Here is a 25,468-nt window from a genome sequence, read left to right as displayed (position 1 = left end):
GGGAGGGAAAGGGGAGTCAATTTCCAGCGTATAAAAAAAATTAATCCCTGAAGTCATGAAGAGTGGAGTTCCTTTTTTAAATTTCTTTTTTCCTCTTTTCTGAAAAACTTTGTCTTGGAGATGTTGGCCCCAGGGGTCCAAAGTGCAGTGAGGGGGATGGTGGGGGAGGGAGTTGGCACTAGATGGCCTTGGGTGGGGTGGGTGCCCCTCCCGGCAAGGCCCAGGCTCCTCAGATGGATGTTTCGTCGCTGCTGCAGGCAGGCAGGCAGGGGGAGCAGGGGCGGGATAAAGCACAAGACAGGAGTGGGAGCATGAGTGCAGCTGGGGAGCGTAAGGGAGCCTCAGGGTGTAGGAACCACCGGCCCAGGGTTAATGCAGGAAGTTAAAGAAGAGAAATCTGGAGAGGCAGGAAAGGAAAGTGACAGAAAAGGCAGACAGAGGGTTAGTCAGAGCAGAGGAGACAGTGGGAAGCTTTCACCAGAAGAAGGAAACAGAAAAGCAACCCCAGCTCCCCACCCTCCCTCACTTTGCCCGATGCTGGGCTGGGCTGACCCCACAGGGCGTCATGTTTGTGGGCATGTGGCCTGAAGGGACCTGGGCCACACTCTGCTGCCCACCTGAGCGGCCTGGGAGGCCTGGAGGCGGGGCCTCTGTGGGGCTGCACCCTGTCCCGCCCACCCAGCCACACTCACTCGGAGCCTGACGAGTCCTCATCCACCGTGCCTGCCTTGATGCTCATGGCGATGGGCATGACCCCGTTCAGCTGCTCCTGGAGGCTCTGCCGGGGTGGAGGGCGGGGAGGGGGCCCACCCCGGCTGCCCTCGCTGGCTGAGGAGCCCCGGGAAGACCCTGTGCCCTGCTCCAGGGGTAGCCGTAGGAGGCTGCTCTTCTCACTGATGGTGGGCAGACACTTCTTCTTGAGGATGCCTGTGGGCCAGAGGGCGGGTGCCATGAGGAGCAGGTGGAAGGAGCATGGGGCTGCCCTCGAGAGCCCTGCCAGCCACAGGCCAGTGTGAGGAGTGAGGTTGCTGATGGGGGAGCATGCAGCTGAGCATACCCCGCTCACCTTTGTGAGGTTGGGCAGAAGGGCCTGGAAGGGGACCCAGGGACCCCTCCCGAGGCAGGGCATCTCCATTCTCCCGCGGCCGCTCCTCAGAAGCCCCATTTCCACCACTGTCCTTTGCTGCGATCCCAAAGTCTCCTGGCCAGGGGGCCTTCCCGGACCCCAGGCCCCCATCTGGTGGAGAAAGGAAGTAGATGAGGCCCAGAGAAGACAGACGGCTAGGAGAGTCACCACCCTAGTCTTGCTTCCCAGGAATCCCAGCCCCTCTGCCCTCCCACTGCCCCCAAAGGCCACAACCCTGCGCTGACCCACCCTTGGGGGTACTGTGCAGGGGCAGTCTCTCCGCCCCAGGCCCCAGCAGGCTGTCCCAGCCCGGCTCTCCAGGGAAGGTGGCCTCCGCCTCTTCCTCCTCTTCCTCCTCCTCACTATCTGATGAGTGGGTAGAGGCATAGGAGCCACTCTGGTCATCTTCCAGGGACAGGTCACTGTCAGAGTCTGTGTCTGGATCTAGGAAGTGTGGGAGAGATCACAGGCAGCCCATCCGCCACTGCCCACCCTCAACAAAAGTTAGGCAGCTGTGCCTCCACCACCACTGGCCGTCAGGAGGTTCCGTCCTCACCATGCTGCTGGTCTTGACCTTCCAGGAATAGGCCACCAGGGTTCCCCAGGCCAGGGGGCCCTTGGCCAGGGTTCAGTGTGGACTCCTCCCTAAGAAGACAAGACATGCTGGAGGCATCAGCCTGGCCCCTCACCCGGTGTCCCATTCTCTTCTCTGTTCTGGGTTTTCCAGTTCCTTCCCCATGTTCCTCACTGCTTCCACTTCAAGCTGCCACCGTGTCGGCCACGGTGTGTGCTACGCAACTCCTAGCAGCCTGGCCTGGGTCTAGCATGCCCGGTGCCCTTCTCCCCTCCCCAACTGTCCCATCACCAGAGCTCACCTCAGCAAGAAGGGGATGTAGCTGGGCTGACTCTTGCCCGAGCGGCTGGCACTGTGCAGAGAGCCTGCTGAGTCTCCGTAGGGCTGGTAAAGCCTTCCATCTGCATAGGGGCTGGGGCAGTTGTAGGACTAGGCAGGGAACAGGGAGGTCAGTACATGGGTGAGCCGGAAGGGGTGGCCCCAGGAAAGCGGAGGGGCCGAGGGAGCTTGCCCTAAGTTCTCCCCGCCACATGCCCAGGACTGAAGAGAGAGGCCCCACATCTTTGCTGCCCCCATTTCAGGGCCTAGTAGTGTTGTAGCTCTGCCATAGCTGTGCCAGTTCTATGCACCCCAAGTGCCCCGGACTCGGCTGTATAAGGGTCTGCTGGCAAAAGATGGCACCAGGAATTATCTCCTGAGAGCATTCTGGGAGGCACAGAAGATTTACCAAGAGGCACAAGGGATTCTCAGGTGTGGGGCATTTATGACCTGATTACCTGTCTTGGCTACTCCCTCATCTATTCTAAGCTCTGCTCCCATCCCTCCCAAGTCAAAAATCCCCCTCCCCGACCCCAGGCCCCTTCTTCCCAGGCCACACATACCATTTCACCACCCCTTCCTCCTTCCAGGAAAGGATATAAAGATGGAGAAAAAGTGGGACAAAAGCACAGCCTTTGTCCCTCCTGCCTCTTCCCCCTCAACTCCCCATGACCCCTTCACCTCCCTGACCCCGGCTCCCTCACCGAGGTCAGAGTGGACTTGGTGGTCAGAGCAGGGTCAGGGCTGGGCTTGCGGCTGCAGGCAAACTTGAGTGCTTTCCGGACCTCCTTGCTAAGCACCACATAGGAGAGGAAGATGAAGGGGCCCTGACAGGCAAGAAGCAGCAAGTGTCTAAGTGCTTATTAAGGCACCTCATACCCAAGCTTCCCACCTACAATTCCACGGGCCTCCCACAGGGCATGGGTCGGACCAGGTACCTGGATGCAATTGGAAGCAGCAAAGAGGTAGTGGAAGAGGAGGGTGTCACTGTTGACAGACAGCAGTGCCAGTAGCCACGTGGCGCTCAGCAGCAGGAGGACAGCGAAGGAGGGCCGCAGGCCCAAGCTGGGGAGGGGGCGGGCTGTGAGTCTGGCCGTGAGGCCTCCCGTGCCGATGCCCGTCCACTGCCACGGCACCCACAACCCATACTCACACAGGGCCTTTCTTCTCAAAGCCCTGCCGCTGGGCAGCACAGGACGCCCGGGCCGCCAGGATGTACAGGAAGACACTCATCTAGCAGGGGAGGGGGGACATGTGAGGGGGACCATCAGGGAACAGACAGCTTCCACCCCACCCTATGGAGGCCTCAGCAATTCCCAAAGGGGATCCTGAGGTCACACTCAGCCTGCTCGCCCCCAGCCGCTTTCCAGCACTTACCGAGACAGCAAAGGCCACGGGGCCAGCAAAACTCCAGATGAGCGTATCGTAGATGGAGAGCCAGCAGAAGTCAGGGTTCCCATAGCCTTCCGGGTCCAGGCCCACGGCTAGACCTGGTGACAGCAGCGGGGAAGGGGTGATCAGGGACTTGGAAATCAGTCAGGCGGTCAAGTGGGCTCCTAGGGCCAGGTGCAGGGGATGAAGGCTTCTGCCCACCATATGTCCATGCCATCCTCTCCAGGATGGGGGACCCTGTCCCTGAGTCGGGGTGTCAATAGCTGAGTTAAACCAGAGGGATACTTGTGGAGAACCTGGCCTGGGCATAGGGATGTGGGCCTCTGGGCCTGGGCTGGGAGTGGGAGAAGGTGGCATGAAGATGGACTTAGGCCCTAGGGATGTAGAACCTCAAGGCCCGGGATTGGGGGTGCAGGTACCTGTGATGAAGGCGGGCACACCCCAGCCTAGCATGTAGTAGAAGCGCATGGGGCCGGCATTGACGTCGCGCACCTCGGTGAGCGCCCGGTACAGGTGCAAGGCCTCCAGCAGAGCCCAGGAAAAGGTGCAGAGGTACAGGAAGTGCAGCAGGATGGCGATGACTGTGCAGGCAAACTGAGGGCCCAGGCCGCGCCCAGTCAGTGACCAAGGCACACCCAGAGTGTGGGTCCTGCTCTCGCCAGACAGGGGAGGAGAGCCTGGGTGTTGGGAGGTGCTTCAGGGGGAGTCTGGGCCAGAGGAAGGTACCTCTAGGGTGCTGGGGAAGTAAGGGGGAGCTAGAGAGGGGGAAACTGGGGGCCAGGCACTAGGCTGGCTCAGTCACTACTGCAGGAGCAGGGATTGAGGGGGCCGCTGGGGAGGACGTGTATGGGAGCCTGAGAGGGCTGGGCACTGGGGAAGGTTTCTGCGTGAGGAGGAACATCTTACAGGGAGGTCAGCCTGGTTGATTCCCAGGAGGAAGACCAGCTGAGCTAGGCCCAGGGCGGCAGTCAGGTTCCGTTGGATGCCGTGCTGGTTGGAGCGCAGGGCACGCAGAATAGTGAGGAAGAGGAAAGTGAGCAGTAGGGCAGCCAAGGTGACCCCTAGGGCCACATAGGTCAGCGTCTTCAGTGGCAGGATCTCCCCATTCTGCAGGGTGGGTGGCAGAGAGCCAGAGGGCTTAGGAAGGGCGGGGCCTGAGCACCTAGTCCAGTGCCCTTGGCTCCCACCCCCAGCTCTGCAGCTACCCCTGGTGGGTCCAACCTCCCGCCTGGACACGTCCATGAGCACAGCGAAGCTCGTCATGTGGTTGCACTGGCAGCTGACATGGCTCTCGTTGCGGAAGACGACTTCGCAGCCTCGGGCTGACCAGCCACCTGTGCCACTGACCCTGCGTGAGGGAGGCAGGGTCAGGAGACAAGAAGGGTGGGGTGCCCAGGGGCCTGAGCTCTCCGCCCAAAGCCTTGGGGGCAGGGCAGTGCAGGCTTACAGGATCGAATGGTTCCAGAAGACACAGATGGGCTTCGTCCGCTCCTCCGTCTCCAGCAGCTGGAACTGCACCGTGACTGGCTTGTCCAAAGCACGGGGCAGAAGCTCCTCATCGTCATGGACGCTGATGCTCACCACGGGCGTGTTGATGACAGGGCGTTTGGGAACTCTGGCGCAGGGCAGGTGGGCACACAGTCACCACGGTAGTCGCGTGACTGGAGGACGCCCCAATCACTCTGAGATGCCCCCAACCCCTGGGCCCTCTCTGTGCCTCACCCACCCGACCTGTCTCCCCCCGACTCGTCTCCCCAGCCGCTCACCTCAGGCTGCGCTTGTCTGGGTCGTAGTTATGGGGCAGTAGCCCAGCCAGGGTGCGGTAGATGATGACACTGGCCACCGCCTCACCCTGACTCAGCTCCGGGTGCCGCCGCTGACGCCGTGCCAGCTCCTCTGGCTCCTGGGCCTCTCCAAGGCCCGCGGGCCTGACCATGGGGGGCGTTTCTGGGAGGGGACACTGTCCACTCAGCTGGGTCCTGCGCAGATGCCCTGGCCTGGCCCCTGACCCACCCCTTGGCCCCCACTGACCTCTGAAGACGGACTCAGGCAGAATGACCGTTGTCTCAAGGTCCGGGGGCCGCTCCCCTCTCAGCGCCTCGTAGCGGGGCAGCTTGGCCCCAGCGAAGTTCCCCTTGTCCAGGCGAACTACAGAGATGACTAGGGAGAGGTCACAGGTCAGACCCCCGGTGAGGTGGGCAGGCCCCTGGCACGGCCGCCCTTACCAGAGACTCTCCCTGGACCCTCCCACCCTGGCAGCAGCCTCACCAATGTTGGGCGTGACGATGGTGAAGGGGCTTAGGTAGGTGTGCCGCATGTTCTGGGCCAGGGCACTGGCGTAGGCCTCATAGTGCTGGAGCAGCCAGGCGGTGCCACCCTCTGTCTGCTGGATCAGCTCCCAGTGCCGCTTGTTGGCTGCATCCAGGAGGGCGCTGCCCACCTGCAGCAGATTCTGGGGGAGGGCACGGTCTCGGTGGGCTGTGCCTGAAGCCTCAGTCCTCGTCCCCAGCACCAGGCCCCAGCCTGTACCTAGACCAGCCTTGGCTCGCCCCCCCACCATGCCCCTCCCTCTAACCCTTCCTCCTTAGTCTCTAAGAGTTTCCCACACAGATGTTATTAGATGCTGGTTCCTCCCTGTCCTGGCACGATGGGCAGGGCCTCTCCTCCAAGAAGCCTGATCAGACCAGGCCCCAGTACAAACGTTATTTTCTATGGGCGCCTTGCTATGAGAAGGGTTGGGAAGAGGTGCTCTAAGTTACCCATATGCTGGGCCATGGCTCAGAGGGTCTCATGGGGGCCTCATGCCGGCTGAGAGCTCCCCAAAGGCAGGGGTGGGGAGTGCCCCCCATTTTGCCCCCAGGTGGCCAGGAGCAGGCTCACTCACCGTGACCTCCACCCACCCAGCCATTCCTGCCCCCTCCAAGCCCCACCTCGGTGAAGTGCACATCCTGTGTGGCGGACAACCCGAAGCCTCGCTGGGTGCTCTCGTGGGCCAGTAGCCGAGCGGCCAGCTGGTAGGCCACCTTGACGTCACTGCCGAAGTAGCCAGCCGTGTGTTGGGTAGCGTTACGCAGAAGCAGGGCCAGCCGCTGGGAGCGCCCCGAGTCCAGGCCTGACTCGTTTCGCTGCAGCCGCTCAGCCTGGGACCAAGATAGGCTGGGGGGTCAGCACAGGAGTGAGGTACCCAGAGAGTAGAACTGGAACTCTAGAGTAAAAGGACTCAGGAAAGGGGAGAAATGGCCTCCAGGTGGGGGCCCTGGGAGACAGGAGCTGGAATTCCAGAGTCCCCTTTCTCAAACCTGGGGAGGCAGGCAGGTCATACTAGGCCAGGGCAGGGGGCAGGGGTAAGGAGATGGAGATGAGAAGTTCCACTTACAAAGCCCTTCAGCTCTGAGAAGGTGACTGATGTGCAGTTGAAGAGGTTTGGGGGGAGCCACCCTCTGTGCTCGTCACAGTGGCGCACAGCAGTCCCTGGGGGAAGGCAGCCAGGAGGGCAGGCCTCAGGGGGAGACACAGGAGGCTGCCGAGACCTGGCTGAGTTCTGCTGGGGGGCAGCCCCTCATGGACCAGAGGCAGGAGACAACCAAACAAGGGCCCTGCCATCCTGTACTGCAGGTGAAAACAGGGAGACGCGTGTGGAGAACACTGGAGCCAACACCTCTGTAGGATCAGCCCAAAAAAGGGCTACAGGGGCACACGTGGTCCTGCAGTACACGTGGTCCTGCGGCACATGTGGTCCCTTTGAGCCCCCAGACGTGGCTGTCCCTCTCCAGCCACCACCTTGAGCTCCCTGCCACTCACTCTCTACTTCTGAACTCTGGTCATCGTCAATCCAAGGACCAGCGCCAGCCCCCATCCTGCGGCTGGGTCGCCTGGGACAGCACCTCACCTCCCCTACTCCCCAGACCATCTTTCTAGTGGCATAACTCCAGCACTAGGTGGTGAGCTGAGGACGGGAACCCTGTGTGACTCATCTTTGAATCTCTAGCACCCAGCCCTGTGCCATGCACACTGCAGGTTTTTTAGCACTTTTGTTAAGAGTCCAAGATATAGGCACCTTTCATTTAGGCAACCTTGGGAGCAGGGGAACAGTGAGCCAAGGAAGCATGGGATATGGAGTCCCAGGACCTGGAGGCTGGAAAGTGGGGTCCTATGATCAGTAGCCAGGGGCTCCCCACCCTCACCCCACTGATGAAAGGCCAAGTCCTCAGTCTCACATTCTGGGCCTCCAGCACCTACCAAAGGAGCCTTTGGGGCAGGGGGCAGCAGCAGGCAGCCCGAAGCGGGTACGGGGCCACCAGATCCCAGCCTCGATGGCCCGTGGGCAGCTGTCATAATTCACTGCAGGGAAGCACACACCGTCACTCAGGAGCAACTGTCCCCCTACAGCTCTGGCCAGGCTCCCCAGCCCTCCCTGTGCAGCCTCAGGCCTGCAACCAGCCCCTGCTCCTGGCCTCCCTGGGACACCAGGGCCTGGCACACAGCAGGGAAGGCCACCCATCTACCGCAAGAGCCCTACCTTCACAGCCGTTGGTGGTGACCTCAGCAAAAGGGTTGTCACAGCGATCACACTGGCGCCCAATGACACCTGGCTTGCATGGACACTGGCCATCCTCAGGGTCACAGACTCGGGACAGAGAGCCCGTGGGGTAGCAGTCACACAGCAGGCAGGCGGGGCTGCCAGGGGGCCGGTAGTGGTTCTCCTGGGAGGGGAGAGGGAGGATGGGGTCACTGGCTCAGGCTCTTTTCCCTGGATGCTCATGGATCCTTCACTGTGGCCCCTCTGGAGAGAGGCTCCCTGACCTCAGGTCCCCACCAAGAACGGTACATTCAAAATATGTAACAACTGGTAATGTTTTGGAGTTTAATCCATCAATGAGACACCAATCAGAACAGGCTGCAAACAACCAGTATAGCTGACCCAGAGCTCACTGGTTAAGTATAGGTCCTGGACGCCCCACACCCCAGACACACGAGGACAAACAGCCCCTTGCCCGCCCTAGTGGAGCAAAGGCACATAAGCCCTCAGCTCTCTGCAGAGTCTTCCTTCATTGTCCCCCCCCAAGGGCCCAGGAGGTACAGAACAGAGGCCAAGGCAGCCGCTATGGAGGCCTAGGCCGGGGCTGGCACCTTGCAGTGGCACTCGCCGCTTGTCTTGTTGCAATCCGGATCGAAGCCTTTGCTGACGTCACAGTTGCATGGGCCGCATGTGGGGTGTCCCCACCAGCCTCGGGGGCAAGGCTGGTCAATCCTGCGGAGAAGGACCAGGCAGACATGGGCTCCCTCTGCCACCCGTCTGGTGTAGCCATGTGTGGCCCTTCCGAGCCTGGCTGTGGCTCAGCCAGGTTCTCAGTGCTCTGAGGGACACAGCAGACACAGGCAGTGCCACTGGGACCTGCTGCTGCCTGCAATGGTCCACTTACCTGGTCTCACAGTATGGCCCAAGGTAATTTGGGGGACACTCGCAGATATAGCCATGGGGGTCACTGGGCTTTCGGGTACACACGGACTGATGCTCACATGGGTTCAGGTCACACACGTTAGTACAGTTGTCACCATAGTAACCTGGGACCAGAAGGACAGGAGAGGCTCAATCCCCACCTTCCCCTAGCACTTTCTTCAAACCTGCCTTCATCCATCCCCTTCTATCCTGAGCAGCTATACCAGCTGGCTCTGGCTTTGTAGTGCAGGAGAGGCTCAGAGAGGTGATGTGACTAGCCCCAGGTCACACGGCAGAGCCAGAGTGAACCGTCGCCGCCCCGCACTTGCTAACCTGCCCCATTTCCCTGGATCCCTGGCATACCTGGATCGCAGCTGCAGGAATAGCTGTCCCAGTCGTCACTGCAATAGCTGTTGGCAGGACATGGGTTCGAGTCACAGGGGTCTGGCAGGCTACAGCCTGGCTCCACATTGATGCTTTCCCCACGGCTGGGATCCAGACTGCTAATACCCTCGGACGTCTCGCTTACCCAAACACCCTGGGATGGACAAGGTAGTGTTGGCCCTTTGTGGAGCGGGCCTCCAGCCTCCAGCTATTGGAGATGAGAAGGCAGGGCAGGAGGCTTACCTGCAAACAGCCCCGGAAGCCACGGGCCACACCACTGGCCGGCCCAGGCACTCCCCCAACGGTAATGTTGCTCAGGTGTAGCCCATGCAGCCGGGGGCCCAGGTTGCCCTCTGCCCGCTGCTGCCCATAGTCGAAGGACAGGATGGCGTGGCCGGGGCCCCCACTGGCTCCCAGTGCCAGCTGTGCATGGTGCCAGTCGCCATCATTGGCCCGGCCTGGCTCCAGCCGGAGAGACGAGGCCTGGAGTCCGGTGCCCTCCACGCTCAGCACCACGTGGCCCTCCTGAAGCTGGCACCAGAAGAAAAGAGGGTCAGCAGACTGCCTTAATGGGCTCTTCTTCCAGCCCACTGTCCTCCTTCCTGGACCACCAAACCCATCCTGCTGCCCAGCTGAGGCCAGAGAGGAAAAGGTATTATTTCCCTTGGGCCCAAGAGATGGCAGCAGTGATCCACCAAACGAACCTAGCTGCCTTTCTTTCCAGGTAAAGGCCCCGCCCAGCCATCTTTGACCAACCCTGGCCAGGGCCCGCCTGCTCCACCCCTCTCTGCATCACCTGCAGGGTGATGGTGCTGCGGCCCCTGGTGACAGCCTGCAGCAGGACGCCGTCGGCCTGGCGTGTGCGGAACATGAGGCTGAGGTGCCAGGGCTGAGAGATGGGCAGCGAGAGGCCATGCCAGGCCACCAGGCTGCTGCCCAGGAAGCGCTGCGGGTTGGCCATTTCTGGGGAGACAGATAAAGGCAGACTCTGAGAGGCGGAGCACCCAAGTGCCCCAGGGGGTATGATGCTCAGCAGGGGCGGCTCCCTGGGAGGCAGGGCACTGTCCCTCCTAGTGCCCACTCTCCACGGCAGCCCCGCCCCCCAGAGCATTCACCTGCCCTGGGCCCGCACCACACTGTGCCCAGGCCTGCCTCTGACTGGGCCCTTTGTCTCCCGTGCTACCCTCTCAAGGCTCTGCCCAGACACGCTTTTCTACCCACAGCCCAGCTCAGCTGGGCCCTGCCCAGTGCCTGCCCGGACCCTGCCAGTGTTCCCAGCAGTGCTGACAGCTCCCAGGCCCCGACCTCTGAGGGCTGCCCCCTACCCTGGGCACAGCTCTTGCCCCCGAAGCCCAGAGGGCACTCGCAGCTGAAGGCATCCCACTGGTTCACACAGGTGCCCCCATTGTGGCAAGTGTTGCTGTCACACACGTTCTTCTTGGCAGAGCAGCCTAGAGTGGAGAGAAGGGCGCTCAGGTGGAGGCTCCCAACAGAAAACCTGTGGCAGTGGCTGGAGGCGGCTCTGAGACCCGCCACGTGCAGGGGTCCCCGCAGCAGGCACACCCCTCCTCTGCGTAGGGCCCCTGGCCTCGCCCCTACCCCAGCCCCCATACCGGGCACGGTGCCGTTGTTGGCAATGAAGTCGGCCATGTCGACATGGCGGCTGTCCACCTGCAGGTTCCTCATGCAGCCCACGAAGTGCCGGGTTCGGACAGGGAAGCTCTCAGGCAGGTCAGGCACCCCGCCCAGCAGCAGGGGCCCTGTCAGGTCCAGAGACCTGGGGGGGCGAAAATGGCTGCGACATGAGGGAGAGTGGGGTGCTTCCGGCTCTTCCTCCTCCCTGAGCCCTGCCGCCAGGCCAGGAGCCCAAGGGGCCCTGCAGAGCAGCCAGGGGAAGGGGAGCCTCAACCTGGAGCTGCTCTCATCTGATACCCGCCCCTCCCCAGACCGCTGCACGAGGCCCGGCTCTAGTCCCCCAGTCTTGCCCGCTCCCGCCTCCCACCCCAGCCCCCACAGAGCGCTAAGCAGGGGCAGAGGGAAGCAAGGCGAGGGATGACCCCCGTCTGAACTGGTCCCCATTTCAGGGCCCCCAAAGGCCCCCCTACAACCCTCCCTCCCTGACTGGCCCACACCTCACCACAGCCCCAGCCCTCTCCCCTGCTTACTTCTTGCTGCCACCCTGGGTGCCCTGGGCAGCGCAGGAGTAGTTGCCCAGCACAGCTCCGAAGCGCAGGGCCACCCCTGTGTCACAGCCATCCACGGTCACCACAGCCACCTTCTGCTCGGATGGGCCCTGCGGGAGCCCTGTCTGACCCAACAGCGGCTGTGGACAGGGAAGGGCGGAGATGGGAAAGAGTGGGCAAGAGCCAATCAGGTCACGGGCCAGGCACTAACTCACCCCCTGTGTGTACACCCTCCCCCACATATACAAACACACATGCACACTGATGTGTGCTCACAGGACTTACGCACTTTACCTTCCTCAGCGTCTACTCAAGTTTCTGCCTACTAGAACAGGAAGGATCTACACCACCCAGCGGAATGGGAATGCCCAGCAAGATGGTAAGTTCCACCCCTCCCTTCCCCCATCTCAGCCAGAAGTGCCATGACCAGCCCCTGGGGAGGCAGCGCCACCCAGGTCTAGGTGAGCTCCTGAGCCAACGACAGAACCCTCCAGCTCCTTGACCGCCTCCCACACCCACCTTATTGTAGTACTTCAGCTGCACTGTGTGCCACTGGCCGTCACTGACCCCTCCGGACACGAACGGGGACACGGTGGTGGTCGACTCCCCTGGGGAAAGGACCCAGGTGAGCTGGGACACCAGATGAGGGCTGGGAATGGGGAGGGGATGCTCATGGTTGGGCTGGGCCCAGATCTGGCTGGGAGAGTGTGTGCCTTGGGGTCAAGGGCTGAGAGACACGGGGCCTCTAGGAGATGGGCAAGGACATGGGGCAAGCGGGATCACCTGCAGAGAAGGTGAGCTGGACCTGCTCCTGGATCACCTCGAGGGCCACAAAGTCATGCTTCTCGTTGAAGCGCCCATTGTACAACAGCAGCCCATCACGCTCCTTGGTGGCAAACCTGAGTAGGAGTGGGCGATGGGGGCACGCAATGGGGCACCCACCTGGATGCCAGCACCCCAGCCACCTAACCAGCCCTGATCCTACTCAGGACTCTCCAGAGGGCTGACTCCTTGGCCGAGGCTATGGGCCATGTGGCTAGAGTGTGGAAGATGAGCCCAAACCAGGACCAGAAGCAGAACCTCGGCATCCTAGCTCCCACCCTTGAGGGTGGGGTGGGAGGAGCGTAGACGGCCCTGGTGGGTGAAGGAGGCCTGCTGGCCAACTGCACAGGCAATTCCAAGTGCAGACCTGGCTCTGCCAACAACCTCTTCTGGGCACTTTTGCTGCCTGACTTCCCACCTCGTCTGCAGAACAGGAGGCACCAGACTCCCCCCCCCGGCCCCTACCCCCAGCACCCAGGAACTCACGAGAGGGCCAGGGTGAAGTGGAAGCGCTGGCGTAGGCCCCGGAAGGTGATGAAGGAGCGGGCGGGGAAGCTGCGCGTGGTCACCTGGCAGAAGGGCTTCTCAAAGTCTCCGGATGGGCAGTCGCACTTGAAGCCGCCCACCAGCAGGTTGACACAGGTGCCCCCATTCTTGCAGACACCCGGGGTGCAACGGCCTGAGCGGGCACTCACCTCACAGTGCTCACCTGGGCAAGAGGTAAGGCAGGTGAGCACCAAGTGCCTGGAGAACTGGGACTCTTTTGCATCGAGTGATCCCTCCGTGGTCTCCTGTGACCCCCATAATACCCCCAAACTCTCCCAGGCATCCCCACTTCCTCTCATGTGCAAACTCAGCCATTCTGTGCTGTGCGTGGCGCACTGGGCTGTTCTCACCACAATCCCATATACGGCTGTCCTGCGAGTTCCCTGAGGCTCCCAGTCCCTTCCATAGCCCTCTTTGGACCTCGAGAGCACAGGTCCACAAGGTCGCTGATTATAAGGGCCAGGTCCTAGCAGCCTTTGGCATCAGGGCTACCACGCAAGCTTAGGGGTGTTCCAGCCCCTTCAGGGGTGAATGCGCATGGAGGGAAGGGCCTGCAGGACAGCATGAGGGCTGCTGCCAACCCCTGCTTCCTCCCTCCCTCCCACTGCTGCTTTTGTCCCTGTCAGGCGCCAAGATCAGTTTCCCTCCCTGGGGATAAGACCAGGCTTCCACTTGGATTTGTCGGAGTTATGGGATGGTGTGGGCAGGAAGCTGGGGACTTTCCAGAAACGGGGCAGGGAACTCCCACCCTGAGCCCTGGGGTCCAGACTGAGGACCTCTGTGCACTTGGGAGATGCTGACAGAGTAGGGAACTGAGCCCTGGGAGCAGACCAGGATTCAATGGAGGAGATGAAAATTCCAACAATATCAGATGGAAAAATCCACCCTTTTCTCTCCCTCCCCATTCCCAGATTCTAGAGATAGGTTCTCAGCTCCAGTGCCTAGTGACAGGCTCTAGTTTCCATGGAAACTGTTGTTCGCCTACTCTAAGCACCCCCCTACCCCATCCTCCTGGACAAAGACTTCCCTCCCCTCCCCCAAGCCCACCCCTCTGCTCCCCACCCGCCCCTCCACCCACAGTAGCAGCTGAGAGGAGTCAAGTCTGGCAAGTTCTGGGCAGGAAGATGCAGCAGGGGTGGCAGTGGGGCTTGCCTACCACTGCTGGCAGAGCCAGTGGGCATAGCTCTGGAGGAGAGGGAGCAAGCCCTAAGGCATCTGGGAAGGAAGGGCCCATGGAGGAGAGAAGGGGATGTCCTGAGGAAAAGCAGGAGCCTGCAGGGAGCACAGGAGCACAAAGCAGAGGCAGTGAGCATCCCAGGGAGAGGCTTGGGACAGGATGTGTAAGGACCCCTGGAAACAGGCCAACAGGGAGGCCTCTTGGTCAGGACGCTGTTTTACACACCTGGGCAAGGGTGGGGCTATTCTGTTCAGGGTCACACACAGGTGCGATAATCTGAAAACCACTATCCCCATACCCAAACCCTCCAGTTTCCCCAGCTCTTCTGTGCCTTCCCCTCAATACCTAGGGAAAAAAGCACTTGCTGCAGCTCAGAAAGGTAACTCACTCACCAGTGGGGAGAGATCAGGTACTAGGCCCAGCCGCATCTCTAATCCAGATGAGACCTGGAGCAAGTCACCTGATCTCAGCGTTCCCTTAAATCACAGCCAACACTTCCTACAGGCCAGGTCTTTACCCGTATTAAATCAGTCCTCACAACCACCTTATCATGTGAATAGATTCATCATCCACTTAAAAAATACTAAGGCACAGAGAGGTTAAGTAACTTGCCCAAGGTCACCCAGCTAGTATTGTCAAAGCTGGGATACAAATGCAAGCCGCTTGGCTCTAGAGCTGACCTCAGTTACACCACCTGGGGGTGGGGGCTGGGTAGGTGGCCGAGAAGAAGGGGTCCCCTCTCTGCCTTCCTCAATAGGTGGTTGTGAAAGAGCAAGTGGGACTTGTGAATGGCCAGTGTACCCTGTACCTTACTCTGGAAAAGAACGAGGCCACCCCTGTCCTTAGCCTGATTGTGCTGGCACCGCGGCGCTAGCCCCCCAGAGCCGCCCCCAGGGGTCCCCCCTCCCTCGGTGAGGGCTCACCGGTGTAGCCATCGCGGCAGAGGCAGGTGTAGCCGCCTTCACGGCTGCGGCAGCGGCCGTGGGAGCCGCAGGGCCGCGAGTAGCAGAGGTCCACCTCCGTCTCGCAGTAGTCGCCCGTGAAGCCAGGCGGGCAGCGGCAGCGCAGCCCCCCGACTGGGTGAATGGGCCGGAAGAGCACGGAGGAGGAGGCGATGAAGGGCGCGGAGGAGTCGAAGCGCAGCACCGACACGCAGCGCATGTAGTTCTCGCAGGGCTCGCGCAGGCAGATGTTGTCGTCGAAGGGCAGCACGCGCTGCGCCGAGATGGCCGTGAGCAGACTGCGGTTGAGGTACAGGCGCTCCTGCAGGTCCTCAGAAGGCAGGAAGGGAGGCCCGCCCCCGGGCCCTGGCGGCTGGCCCACGGACAGGCTCACATTGAGGATGTGGCCGCCTGGGGCGTCTGTGTCCCGCTGCACGTTGAAGACCACCACGTGGTCTGGGGGTGTGGCCAGCGTGGCGGCCACGGCCTGGATGAAGAGACCCAGTAGGGGCGACAGGAAGCGCTCAGGCGACATGTCCTCCAGGCGCAGCGTGATGCTGTGCGTGAGCATCTCGTCGGTAATGATGGTGACGCGCAGTGCGCACTGAGCGGTCACACTGTGCACGCCATCTGCGGAGAGGTGAGACGGTCAGCACCTGGGGAGGGCAGGGTTGCCAAGCCATAGACCTGGCCCCGGGCAGGAGCAGCCGGAGGAGGGAATGAGTGCGGGCTGAAATCCCGCCTGCACACTCTTGCATTGCCTAGTTGCCAACAAAGGGTCCTCTTTTCTAATTGGCATAAAGGTGCCCTAGGAGTTATGTGTACCTCACCTGAGGGAGAGTCAATCCATGACGGCTCAGCCCGCATGGGCACTTAAGGGGATTGATTTTCAGAACTTCTTATTGCATACTTCCCAGAAACCCTCTGTTGTGAAGCACGGACACATCTTTTAATATTTGCGCACCTTTCCCTGCCCAAGCCACAGGTCCTGCTCCCTTATACCAGACCAGGTGCCTTCCCGCACAAGAATCTTATTTCGCCTTTTTCTTACCTTCCTACAGGGCCCAGAGCACCATGAGAGACCCACAGATATAATCCTTCTGCCCCCTCAGCCTCTATTTCTCAACACTACCATAACTCTGACCCTGGCCACGTTCCCCCTCCCCCACTGCAGTAGAGAATGGAGGGTGAACTGGGTCAGTGGGCCACCCAGTCCCCCTCCCACTGAGCCCCACGGCTGCTTGGGCTCAGGCCCGCTATCCCCATGGCAACGCCCCACACAAAGCATTCTTCCCGCCCAACTCTCTGGGCTGCAGAGGGTAGCCTGGGGGGCCCCACCCCAGGAAATCCAGCTGAGCCACCTTACCGGTGGTAGCACCACCCACTGGCCTGATGCTGTGGCGTTCTGGGGGTCAGAGGTGGAAGGGCCTGGGCAGCTCTCCACCCTGAGCCCCAGACAAGAGCCCCAGTGGGCTGACCTCTCCTCCGGCCCTAGGGCCTCTGGCTACTCATCGCCCACTTGGCTAACCGCATTATAGCCGAGTGCCTGCCACACCCCCAGGCCACACACTCACCTATAAACAGCTAAGTACTAACACTCTGGCTTCTGACTCCACCTACACACCCTAAGCCCCGAAATACCATATACACCTGAATGCACAAATACATGGCAATGGATTTTATTTAGCTCAAAATGAAAGCTGGAGGCCAAGGGGAGAGGGAAATGGCTTGGCAGGGCTATAAAGGATATTCATCTTTTTTATTTACTACAATGTCCTACGCATAGTAGGTGTTCAGTAAGATGTTCATGAGAATTTATTTGGTCTCCATAATGAAGAAAGGGCCTTTAAAACACAGCAGGAGGGGCCCGGGTAGCTATTAAAAAGGACACCCTAGCAGGAATGGGACAGGAGTTGGTATTTCGGGGGGGGGGTGGGAGTAGGAAAGGGAGCTGGGAACAGATCCTGCTTCTGTGTCACAGCGACTTGTGGCTAACTGCACTGGCGGCTGGGAAGGCTAAAGCCAGACACCCATCTCAGCCGTGTCCTCGGCCCACTGACACCTGCCCTCCAGCTGCATTGCTTGAGAATGCAAGGCCCGCCTGCTCTCACCAGCAAGCCTGTTTGTCATCACTCACTTGCTCCTCTTTCTCTTGACTTGCTGCTACTGAACAAGCTGTTCCTTCCTACCTGGCCTATCCAGACACCAGCCCACGGCCCTCCTGGTTTTCTAACCCGCTCTAAACTCACCTTTTCCAGGAAGCCTGCCCAGATTTATGACCTCAGGCTCTACTGTTCTCCCTCTTTCAGACCCCCCTGCACTTAGTTATGGAGCTGGCACAGGGCTCTTGTGTACCTGGTGCCGTTATTCCTTGGTGGGATAGTCCCTCCGGGCAGAATGCAGCCCAAGAATCCACACAGAGTACTTCTAACTAATCAGGGAGGGGAGGGGGCAGTCAAGAGAAACCTCACCACCACTCAGCCCTGGGAACAAGCACTCCTCCCTATGTCCCCCCTCCGTCATCCCAGGCTCCGCCTGCGCCCCTTGCCCAGTGTGTCTCTGTTGCTTCCCATCTGGTCCACCATCTGTGGCCACCTGCCCCCTCCGCTATTTTCCCCCATCCCAGCAGTCAACCTACTGCTCTCTGCTGCTTCTTTGTTCCTCTCTCCTGCCTTGACCTGGGTCACCCCTCAGGTGCAAAAGGTAACGGTGGAAACAGGGGTGGGGGGTTGCATTACCTGAGCCAGCCTCCTGGGAAGAAAAGGGGTGGGATGGGCCCTGACTCCAGGAAACCCCACCTGTGTCTAGAACCCAACCTGCCACACCTGGAAAAGTGCCAAGTCCCAGACTGTGGCAGAATCAGACTCCAAGCCCCTCTTCCCCTGGCAGATGTGCCAGTGGGAGTTGTAGGCCTGGAGGGGGTCTGCCACTCTGGGGAATGACCAGGACATGGACAGGAGCTCCTGTGTGTCCTAGCAGGGTAAGGAAGAGGCAAGGAGAATTCAGGCTTCAGGGGAGCCATCCGGCCCAAGCTGGGGCAGCTGCAGCCACAGGGAACAAGAGAGGGGGAAATCAGAGAGGCATAAACACAGAGACCAAACAGGGGCAGACAAAGGCCCAGGAAAAGAGCCAGCAGTGGAGAAAGTGGGAAAGCAGGAGAGAGTCACACAGGAGATGGGGAGAGGGCAATGGAGGGGGCCGTGCAGAAGGGCCCCCAGGGGCAGAGGCGGGAAAGAAAGAAGAGACAAAGAACAAGAGAAGGAAAACAAAGGGGCAGTAGGAGTCAATCCCCCTCACCCCAGCCTCCCTGAACTTTGGGGTTGCCGTGGTGACTGCCTCCAAGGGTCAGGGCTGAGGGGAGAGGGTGGGGCTAGGGCTGGAGGGTCAGCCGAGGCCTCCCCCTCTATTCTAGGGGAGCTGAGGTCTGGGGCTCTGCTCTGGTAGGAGCACGAAGGCTGGGTGGGGCCCCTGCCCATCCCTCTATCACCTAGGGCGGACTGGGGATGGACAGGAGGGAGAGGCCCTTCCTCTCCACTCCTTCCCCCTGCCTCCCAGCACAGAGAAGGACAAGATAGGGGAGCTCCAGCTCCCACTTACTCCTCCTGGAGAGGAACTGAGGCTTCAAGATGCACAGAGCCTTGTCCGTGACCTCTAAAAGCTCATGTGCCCTGGCTCTGATGGCCACCTGAGGAGTAGGGAGGGGAGTCATGAGTCCCCGAAAGGACCATGAGTGGAGGAGGTGGGGAGCTGAAGCCACACCCTGTGTCTTGCACGCCTCTCACTCCCATCCTGGCCCAGACTCCCCAGGGTGGAAGTGAGGCCCGGCAGGCTCTTCTCTTTCTCCCCTCCCTGATGTGTCTGGAGTGAGGGTACCCTGACCCACCCATCCCCAGGGCACAGCTAACAGTGAGCCCTCATGAGGGTCCCAGTTGTTCCCAGGCTTGGGGAAGGGGTTCAGCAACCTGGGGCTGGCCCCCTCCTTGCTGCTGCTCCTGCTGCCCACTCCCTGCAGCTGACAGAAGAGACAGGATGTCGTCCCCACACCAACTCTCCTCCCCCAGCCCTTCTGTCCAGGGAGTCTGCAGGCTGAGCGCTTGGCCAAGCAGCTGGAATGCCCGGCCTAGGTCCCGGCCAGGCTCCCATGCCCCAGGATTCTGTTCTCTCACCACTGGATCAGGGGGCTGTGCCCTCAGAGGCCACCAATCCCCTGGCCCATTGCGGTCCCCACACCCCATCCCCTGAGCCCTGGCTCTCACGGCCTGCGGGGAAGGCCTGGCGTCTGAGAACAGCCAGCCCGTGGGGCAGCAAGGGGACCCAGAAGGCTGCAGCCTGCCCCGGGCTTGCAGCCCCTCCCCCAAGCCGGACCCCGAACCACAACCTCTGACAGTGGGGTCTGTTTGGACAGAGACAATGAGCTGTGGCCTCACTTCCTGTGGGAGCTCTGAAGGGGGAGCCGGGCCAGGCTATTTCTGCCTGGAGGGAAAAGAATGTCCTAGACAAAGTCCCCCTCAGCCGGTCTGCGGCTCAGCCGGGAGCCAGAAGGGGCCCGACTGCAGGGTCCTGACCCCGAAGTGGCAACCCTGTGCCCCCCGGCCTCAGCTCTGTCAGAGGCTGTATGAGATCACAGGGAGACCCCGGTGGGCGGGCGTGAAGGGGCGCTGAACCGCCGGCTTGCCTCTCCTGGCCACGGTCCTCTCCATCCCTCCCCCAGCTCTCCCGGACCCCAGTCCTCCACGCGCCTTTTTTCACAATTCTTGGCAGCCGTCACCAGGGCAGCCTCACAACGCTTCCCCACCACGTCACAGGCTGGTAGGCAGGGGGCGGCCAACCGAAGCAGCCAGGTCTTGCAGCCCGGGGCAGCGGGCAGGGCCAGCACAGCTGCCAGGATGTCTAGGGCTCCTTCCCAAGCTGCTTCTCACCCCTCAACCGCCGGGCCAGTACCGGGGACAGAGGCGGGTCAGCAGTTCCGCCTTGAATGGCTCTCCAGGCCCTCCCCCACGGGCCACCCCCATCCCCATGTCACCTGGGCCCTTCCTTACCTGACACCAGCACGCTCATGATGGCCTCCAGAGGTCGGTTGTTGTCCAGTGCCCGACTCAGCCTCAGCTCGCCCGTGGACGCGTTGAGCAGGACCAGGCTGAGTTCGTTTCCCCGCTCGAAGCTGTAAGTCAGGCTGTCGGAGATGTCAGGGTCGTGGGCAGGCACCCGGCCGATGGCACCCCCGGGGAAGCTGCTCGAGCGGTTGGTGACGTAGTTGTTGAAAAGGATCTCAAAGTTGCCCAGCACCGGTGGGTTGTCATTGCGGTCAAGCAGGCGGACATGCACTGTAGCCCGGCTCACCAGGGGAGCCGACGTGGCCTGGATGACCAGGATGTATTCAGGCCGGTCCTCGTAGTCCAAGTCCACCAGAGCGGTCAGCTCCCCAGAGAAGATGTCCAGCTGGAAGACCTCAGGGATGTTGCCCTCCACGATCTGGTACATGATCTGGGCATTAGTGCCTTCGTCAGGGTCCGTGGCTGTGACGCGGGCCACAGCCAGCCCAATGGGGCTGTTCTCTTCAACAAACACATCAAACTCATCCTGCTCAAAAACAGGTGGATTGTCGTTCACATCCAACACAGCGACCGTCACGTCCATGGGCGTGCGAGCTGGAGGCATCCCCTTGTCCACTGCATATGCCCGCAAGGCGTACTGGGCCACATTTTCACGATCCAGCCTCCGCAGTGTTCGCACAATGCCTGACGTGGACTCTACGATAAAGTCACCATCTCCATCATCGCCTCCTTGGAAGGTGTAGAAGACCCTGCCGTTAAGGCCAGAATCACGGTCAGTGGCCGAGATCTGCAGGACACTGGTGAAGGGGGGCACATCCTCATAGACACTGCCCTGGTAGGAGTCCCGCAGAAACTGAGGGGCATTGTCATTCACATCATTCACCAGGATCTCCAGGTAGGTGGTGTCAGACTTCTGGGGAATGCCATTGTCCCGGGCAGTGATAGCCAGGGTGTAGGACACCTGGTCCTCATAATCCAGCTCGGCCTGGGTGGTGACAGCACCTGTATCTGCATCGATGCGGAACTGAGGGATGCTGTCCTCCATAAAGTAGGTGATGCGGGCATTCTCACCTGTGTCCTCATCTGTGGCACTGATCAGCACCACCGTGGTGCCTGCTGGCCGGTCCTCATTAATATTCACCGTGTAATGAGAGCTCTGAAACACGGGACGATGGGTGTTAGCGTCGGTGACGTTCACCACCACTTGTGCTGTGTCCTGTCGTGTGCCATCGGAGGCAGTAACAGCCAGCACGTACTGCCGCTCCAGCTTGTAGTCCAGCGGCAGGGCGAGGGACACCAGCCCCCCCCCCACTCTGGCTGGTGATGGAGAAGCGGTTTCGGGTGTTGCCGCTGGTGATCTGGTAGGTGATGACACTGTGGGCATCACGGTCCACGGCCGACACCGTCACCACGCTGGTGCCCACGGCCGCATCCTCGTTGAGCCGCACCGTGTACTCTGGTTGGGTAAAGGTCGGGTTATTGTCATTGACATCCAGGATGGTCACGCTGACACTGGCCGAGGCAGTGAGTGCTGGGGTGCCATGGTCGCGGGCTTCTACTCCAAAGCTGTAGAAGTCAACCTCTTCCCGGTCCAGCTCAGCAGCCACGGAGATCCAGCCTGTGCCATTGTTGATGGTGAAGGGGAAGTCATGCCCGACCCCCGCAAGGCGGTATTCCAGGCGGGCATTGTCACCAGCATCAGCATCGATGGCCTGGACATGGAGAACCAGGTAGCCTAAGGGGACACTCTCCAGGACAGTAGCCTGGAAGGGGGTGCTGACGAAGATGGGAGCATTGTCATTGATATCCAGGACCTGCACTGTCACCAAGCCGGAGACGTTGGAGAGAGGGGGGCGGCCGCCATCCTGTGCTCGAACCCGTAGGGTGTATTCCTTGGTCGTCTCATAGTCAAGAGGGCTCACCACGTCCAGAGCCCCAGTCTGGGCATCTAAGTAAAACTGTCCCCGCGCGTTGCCACTCATGATGCTGTAATGCACCAGGGCATTGCTGCCCTTGTCTCTATCCGAGGCTGTGACCCGGAGTACCGGAGCTCCTGGGGTCACGTCCTCCCGCACCTGGACCACATAGCGCTTCTCGCTGAACTGGGGGGCATTGTCATTATCATCCTCCACAGACAGGAAAACAGCAGCTGTGGCACTCCGTGGACCGGGGTCCCGACCCTGATCACTTGCTTCCACTGTCAACTGGTAGGATTCCACCTCTTCCCGATCCACAGGGCCACGGGTTCGTATTACCCCAGAGCGAGGGTCAATCTCAAAGACTTCAGAGGGGCTGCCCCCAGGCCCCTCCAGCAGGCGGTACAGAATATTGGCATTGGGAGGGGCGTCACCATCTGTGGCTCTGACGGTGAGCACCTCATAGCCCACCTCCAGGTTCTCCCTGAGGCTCTCCTTGTACTCCTGCTGCTCAAAAACAGGGTCGTGATCGTTGGTATCAGTCACCAAGATGGTGAGCGTGGCCAGGGCACTGCGTCGGGGCATGCCGTGATCCTGCGCCGTGACTCTGAAGACATGGGTGCTCTTGGTCTCACGATCCAGCTCCTCGGCTGTGGTTACTGCACCGGTTATTGGGTCCAGGGAGAAGAAATGGTTGGAGCGGCTATCGAAGAGGGCATCCATAGTGTACTCAAGCCGACCTGCCTCACCCTCATCTGGGTCGATGGCCCGCAGAGATGCCACAGGGGTACCTGCTGGCTGGTTCTCGGGCACTGTGGCCTGGTAGCTGGGGGGCTGAAACTGGGGGGCTGTATTCACATTCCTCTTCCGACGTCCACCCATGGACGCTTCTGCCGAGCTTTCCCCTGCCCTGAACCCTGGGGTCTGCACCAGCTTACAGGACTGGCATCTCAGCCGTGGGGCCTTTAAGCACAGGTGCTCATGGGGCAGGGCAAGTTTGCCCTGTGGGGAAAGGTGGCCTCCAACGCCCAGAAGACGACAGCTCCAGGGGCAGCCTTCGGGCGCTGGCGGCAAGGGGATGTGGGCCCCGGATTCTGGACACCAGACCCTCAGACCATCATGGTGGGGCACCAGATGGCCAGTCAGTTCCGTCCCCGCATCCCTGCAGCGGCTGGTGTAGAGCCAGAGGTTCGAGGATGAGGCTGGACAGAGCCAGCCCACGGGAGCGCAGGCCCCCGAGGAACCGCGTCCCCCGGGCCCCAGGGAACGACAGGGCCCCACCTGGTCTCCCAGTAGTGGCGGCAGCAGGAGCAGTAGCAGCGGCAGTGGTGTTGGAAGTGGGGCGCGGGCCGCCGGGCTTCGCATCTCTCCCTCTTCCCGGCCGGCCGGGTCAACGGCGGCGGCGGCGGCTCCTCCTCCCGCTCCTGCCCGCCCCGCCGCGCCTCATGCCCAGGCCAGGGCGCCAGTCCCCGGGGGCCTGCTCCTTGATGCCTCACCGGAGCCCGGGCTCCCACCGTTCCCTGAGCCGGGCCCGCGGCCCGGTCACACCGACCACCACGGGCTGGCGCCGCGCCTCCACTGGCACACCCGGCTCTCGCCACCTGCGCCCGCGGACCCCGCGCGCCCTTGGCTCTGCCGGCCCCCAGATCCTCGGAGTGTTCCTCGCTCCCGCGGGATAGCCCACCTGCTCCCGCGGAGCTGCGCACCCGGACCCCGGCCCGGCCCCGGCCGCCCCCGACGGCCCAGCGCCGCCCGCTCGTGCCCCGCGTCCCCGCCGCTGCTGCTGCTGCTGTCGCCGCGGCCCCGGGCCCAGCCCCACGCTCCCTCGCCTCCCAGGCGGGCGGGCGAGCTCTGCAGAGCAGCGGCGGCGGCGGCGGCGGCGGCGGCGGCAGCGGCGGCTCATTACCATAGACCTGCTCGCGCCGCCGCCGCCTTAAAGTGGCGACGCCAGCCGCACCGAAGGAGGTGGGCCCCACCCAGCGCCGTCCTCCGCACCAGTGCTGCAGAATTCAAGCAGTCCAGACCCCCTTCCCCCACCCCAATCCCACCCCAGGCCTGACCCTGGGCCGATGCCACATTCCTACAACAGTCTAGAGAGGAATTAACAATCAGAAGCCAGACAGCAAATGATAATAATGGTGGCAGTACCCTAAGTATGTTTAGAGGTTTTCAAAACCTTCTGAAGGGCTCTGGGAGGCCAAGTGCCCACGTCACGCCACCCAACAAGGCTGGACGCCGCTGGCTGCTGATAGGAGCCCTTGCTGCTGTCCCCTTCACAGGTCTGGGTCAGACTGAGCTAAAACGGCCCTGTTCAATAGTATAAATCCTCCCCCATATGCCCGAGAGACACCCCACTTCCCTGCAAACACACAGTGAGGTCCTGAGCCCACACCTCCCCAGACCCCTCAGCAAAGTTGTGATCTAATCAGGCTGCCCCCTTGGGGTCCAGCTGCAGCATACAGTACAGAATGACCTCAGCCTCAGCTTGGATGCCACCTGGGCTTTTCAGTGGGAGGTAAGCTGGGAATGTCAGAGCAAAAGCCAGCTGGTATAAACATGCTAATATTAGCAGGTTCTGAGGTCCAGAGAGGGTGAAACTTGTACAGGGTCACAAGGCTGGATAGGGGTGGAGCCAAGTTTTAACTCAGGCTTCCTGGGTCCTAGACCAGTGATTCTCACTGCCCCATAGGGCCTCTTGTCTGGAGACATGACCTCTTGCCCCCTGCCTCCTTCTCCATCAACGTCCAGCTGCCACTCCCCTCCTTCTACACACAGCTTTGTGACAGCAAACAGCCCTGCCCAGTGCATGGGGCTCGGGGGGCCTCTTCACAGAGCAGGCCTTCAGACTGGACGTGCCACTTGAAGGGGTGTGGGAGATTCCGGGGCTCCTGGAGGAGGTCAAGGCATGGAAGCTGGACCTTGAAGAAGAGCCAGGCAAGGGAGGTGGAGGATGATTCAAAGGGACTTCCGTCTCTCATACCCCAACCAGGGATCCAGGGCCAACGGTGTGACCAGCGAGGGGCTGGGACTGGTGGTCTGAGGCCTGGCCTGTGGAGGAAGCCAGGGCTTTTCCAGTCCCAGCCCACCACCCTCTAGCTGGGTGACCTTGGTCAAATGCTTGTGCCTCAATTTCCTTTTGTAAAATGAGGGGATCGAATAAGCTCAATAATTTCAAAAATTAATTTAACAGTGGAATCCTTTTTTCAATGAAATCTAAAGTAGAAGCCCAGAATATAAAGCAGATCGAAGTAGTGCTGCTGGGTTGAAGTGGGCATCAGGTCTTGCCACATCCCCACTGCTCCCCAAGGAGCACACCTCTGGGCCCCCTGTGGAGCTTGAGGGTCTGGAGGAACCCAGTTTGAAAAGCATGGGGCCAGATGCTCTCTTCCAACATGGCACTCTGGTCACAGCAGTGTCACTCTCAGTGGGTCACAGCAGGAGAGCTGTGAATCCCCTCTCAGAGGCCCCAGCCCAGGGATCTTCCGTGTGACCACAGAGTGATGCCAAGAATGAGAAATCAGCTTTCTTCTTTCTCCCCAGGGAAAAGGAAAGGAGATGAGCTTTGGTGACAGCAAGAGGGATTCGGGTTAGACTA

At 60.9% G+C, this 25,468-nt stretch overlaps 1 protein-coding gene across 1 annotated transcript; it reads right to left on the bottom strand.

Moving 5' to 3' along the window:
• Window positions 1-100: 100 nt before the first annotated feature.
• On the bottom strand, window positions 101-23,715 carry CELSR2 (cadherin EGF LAG seven-pass G-type receptor 2). The gene is given in 35 exon segments (XM_027096289.1): window positions 101-251; window positions 693-927; window positions 1,067-1,237; window positions 1,376-1,570; window positions 1,683-1,771; window positions 2,002-2,129; window positions 2,723-2,845; window positions 2,957-3,083; window positions 3,172-3,251; window positions 3,396-3,508; window positions 3,830-4,004; window positions 4,317-4,517; window positions 4,632-4,758; window positions 4,858-5,025; window positions 5,177-5,357; window positions 5,442-5,570; window positions 5,679-5,862; window positions 6,341-6,550; window positions 6,787-6,881; window positions 7,650-7,751; window positions 7,930-8,113; window positions 8,541-8,661; window positions 8,834-8,975; window positions 9,214-9,388; window positions 9,478-9,765; window positions 10,031-10,197; window positions 10,560-10,685; window positions 10,848-11,011; window positions 11,400-11,557; window positions 11,937-12,025; window positions 12,201-12,316; window positions 12,726-12,948; window positions 14,886-15,533; window positions 19,943-21,266; window positions 21,268-23,715. Coding segments are annotated over 35 exon segments (8,751 nt in total). The 5' UTR covers window positions 23,239-23,715; the 3' UTR covers window positions 101-229.
• Window positions 23,716-25,468: the final 1,753 nt, after the last annotated feature.

Source organism: Aethalodelphis obliquidens, unplaced genomic scaffold (assembly GCF_003676395.1).
Source record: "Aethalodelphis obliquidens isolate GAN/ISIS:26980383/991018 unplaced genomic scaffold, ASM367639v1 scaffold100, whole genome shotgun sequence".
Classification (NCBI taxonomy): domain Eukaryota; kingdom Metazoa; phylum Chordata; class Mammalia; order Artiodactyla; family Delphinidae; genus Aethalodelphis; species Aethalodelphis obliquidens.
The sequence above is the reverse complement of the archived record's forward strand: the minus strand, read 5'-3'. Positions and strand labels throughout refer to the sequence as shown.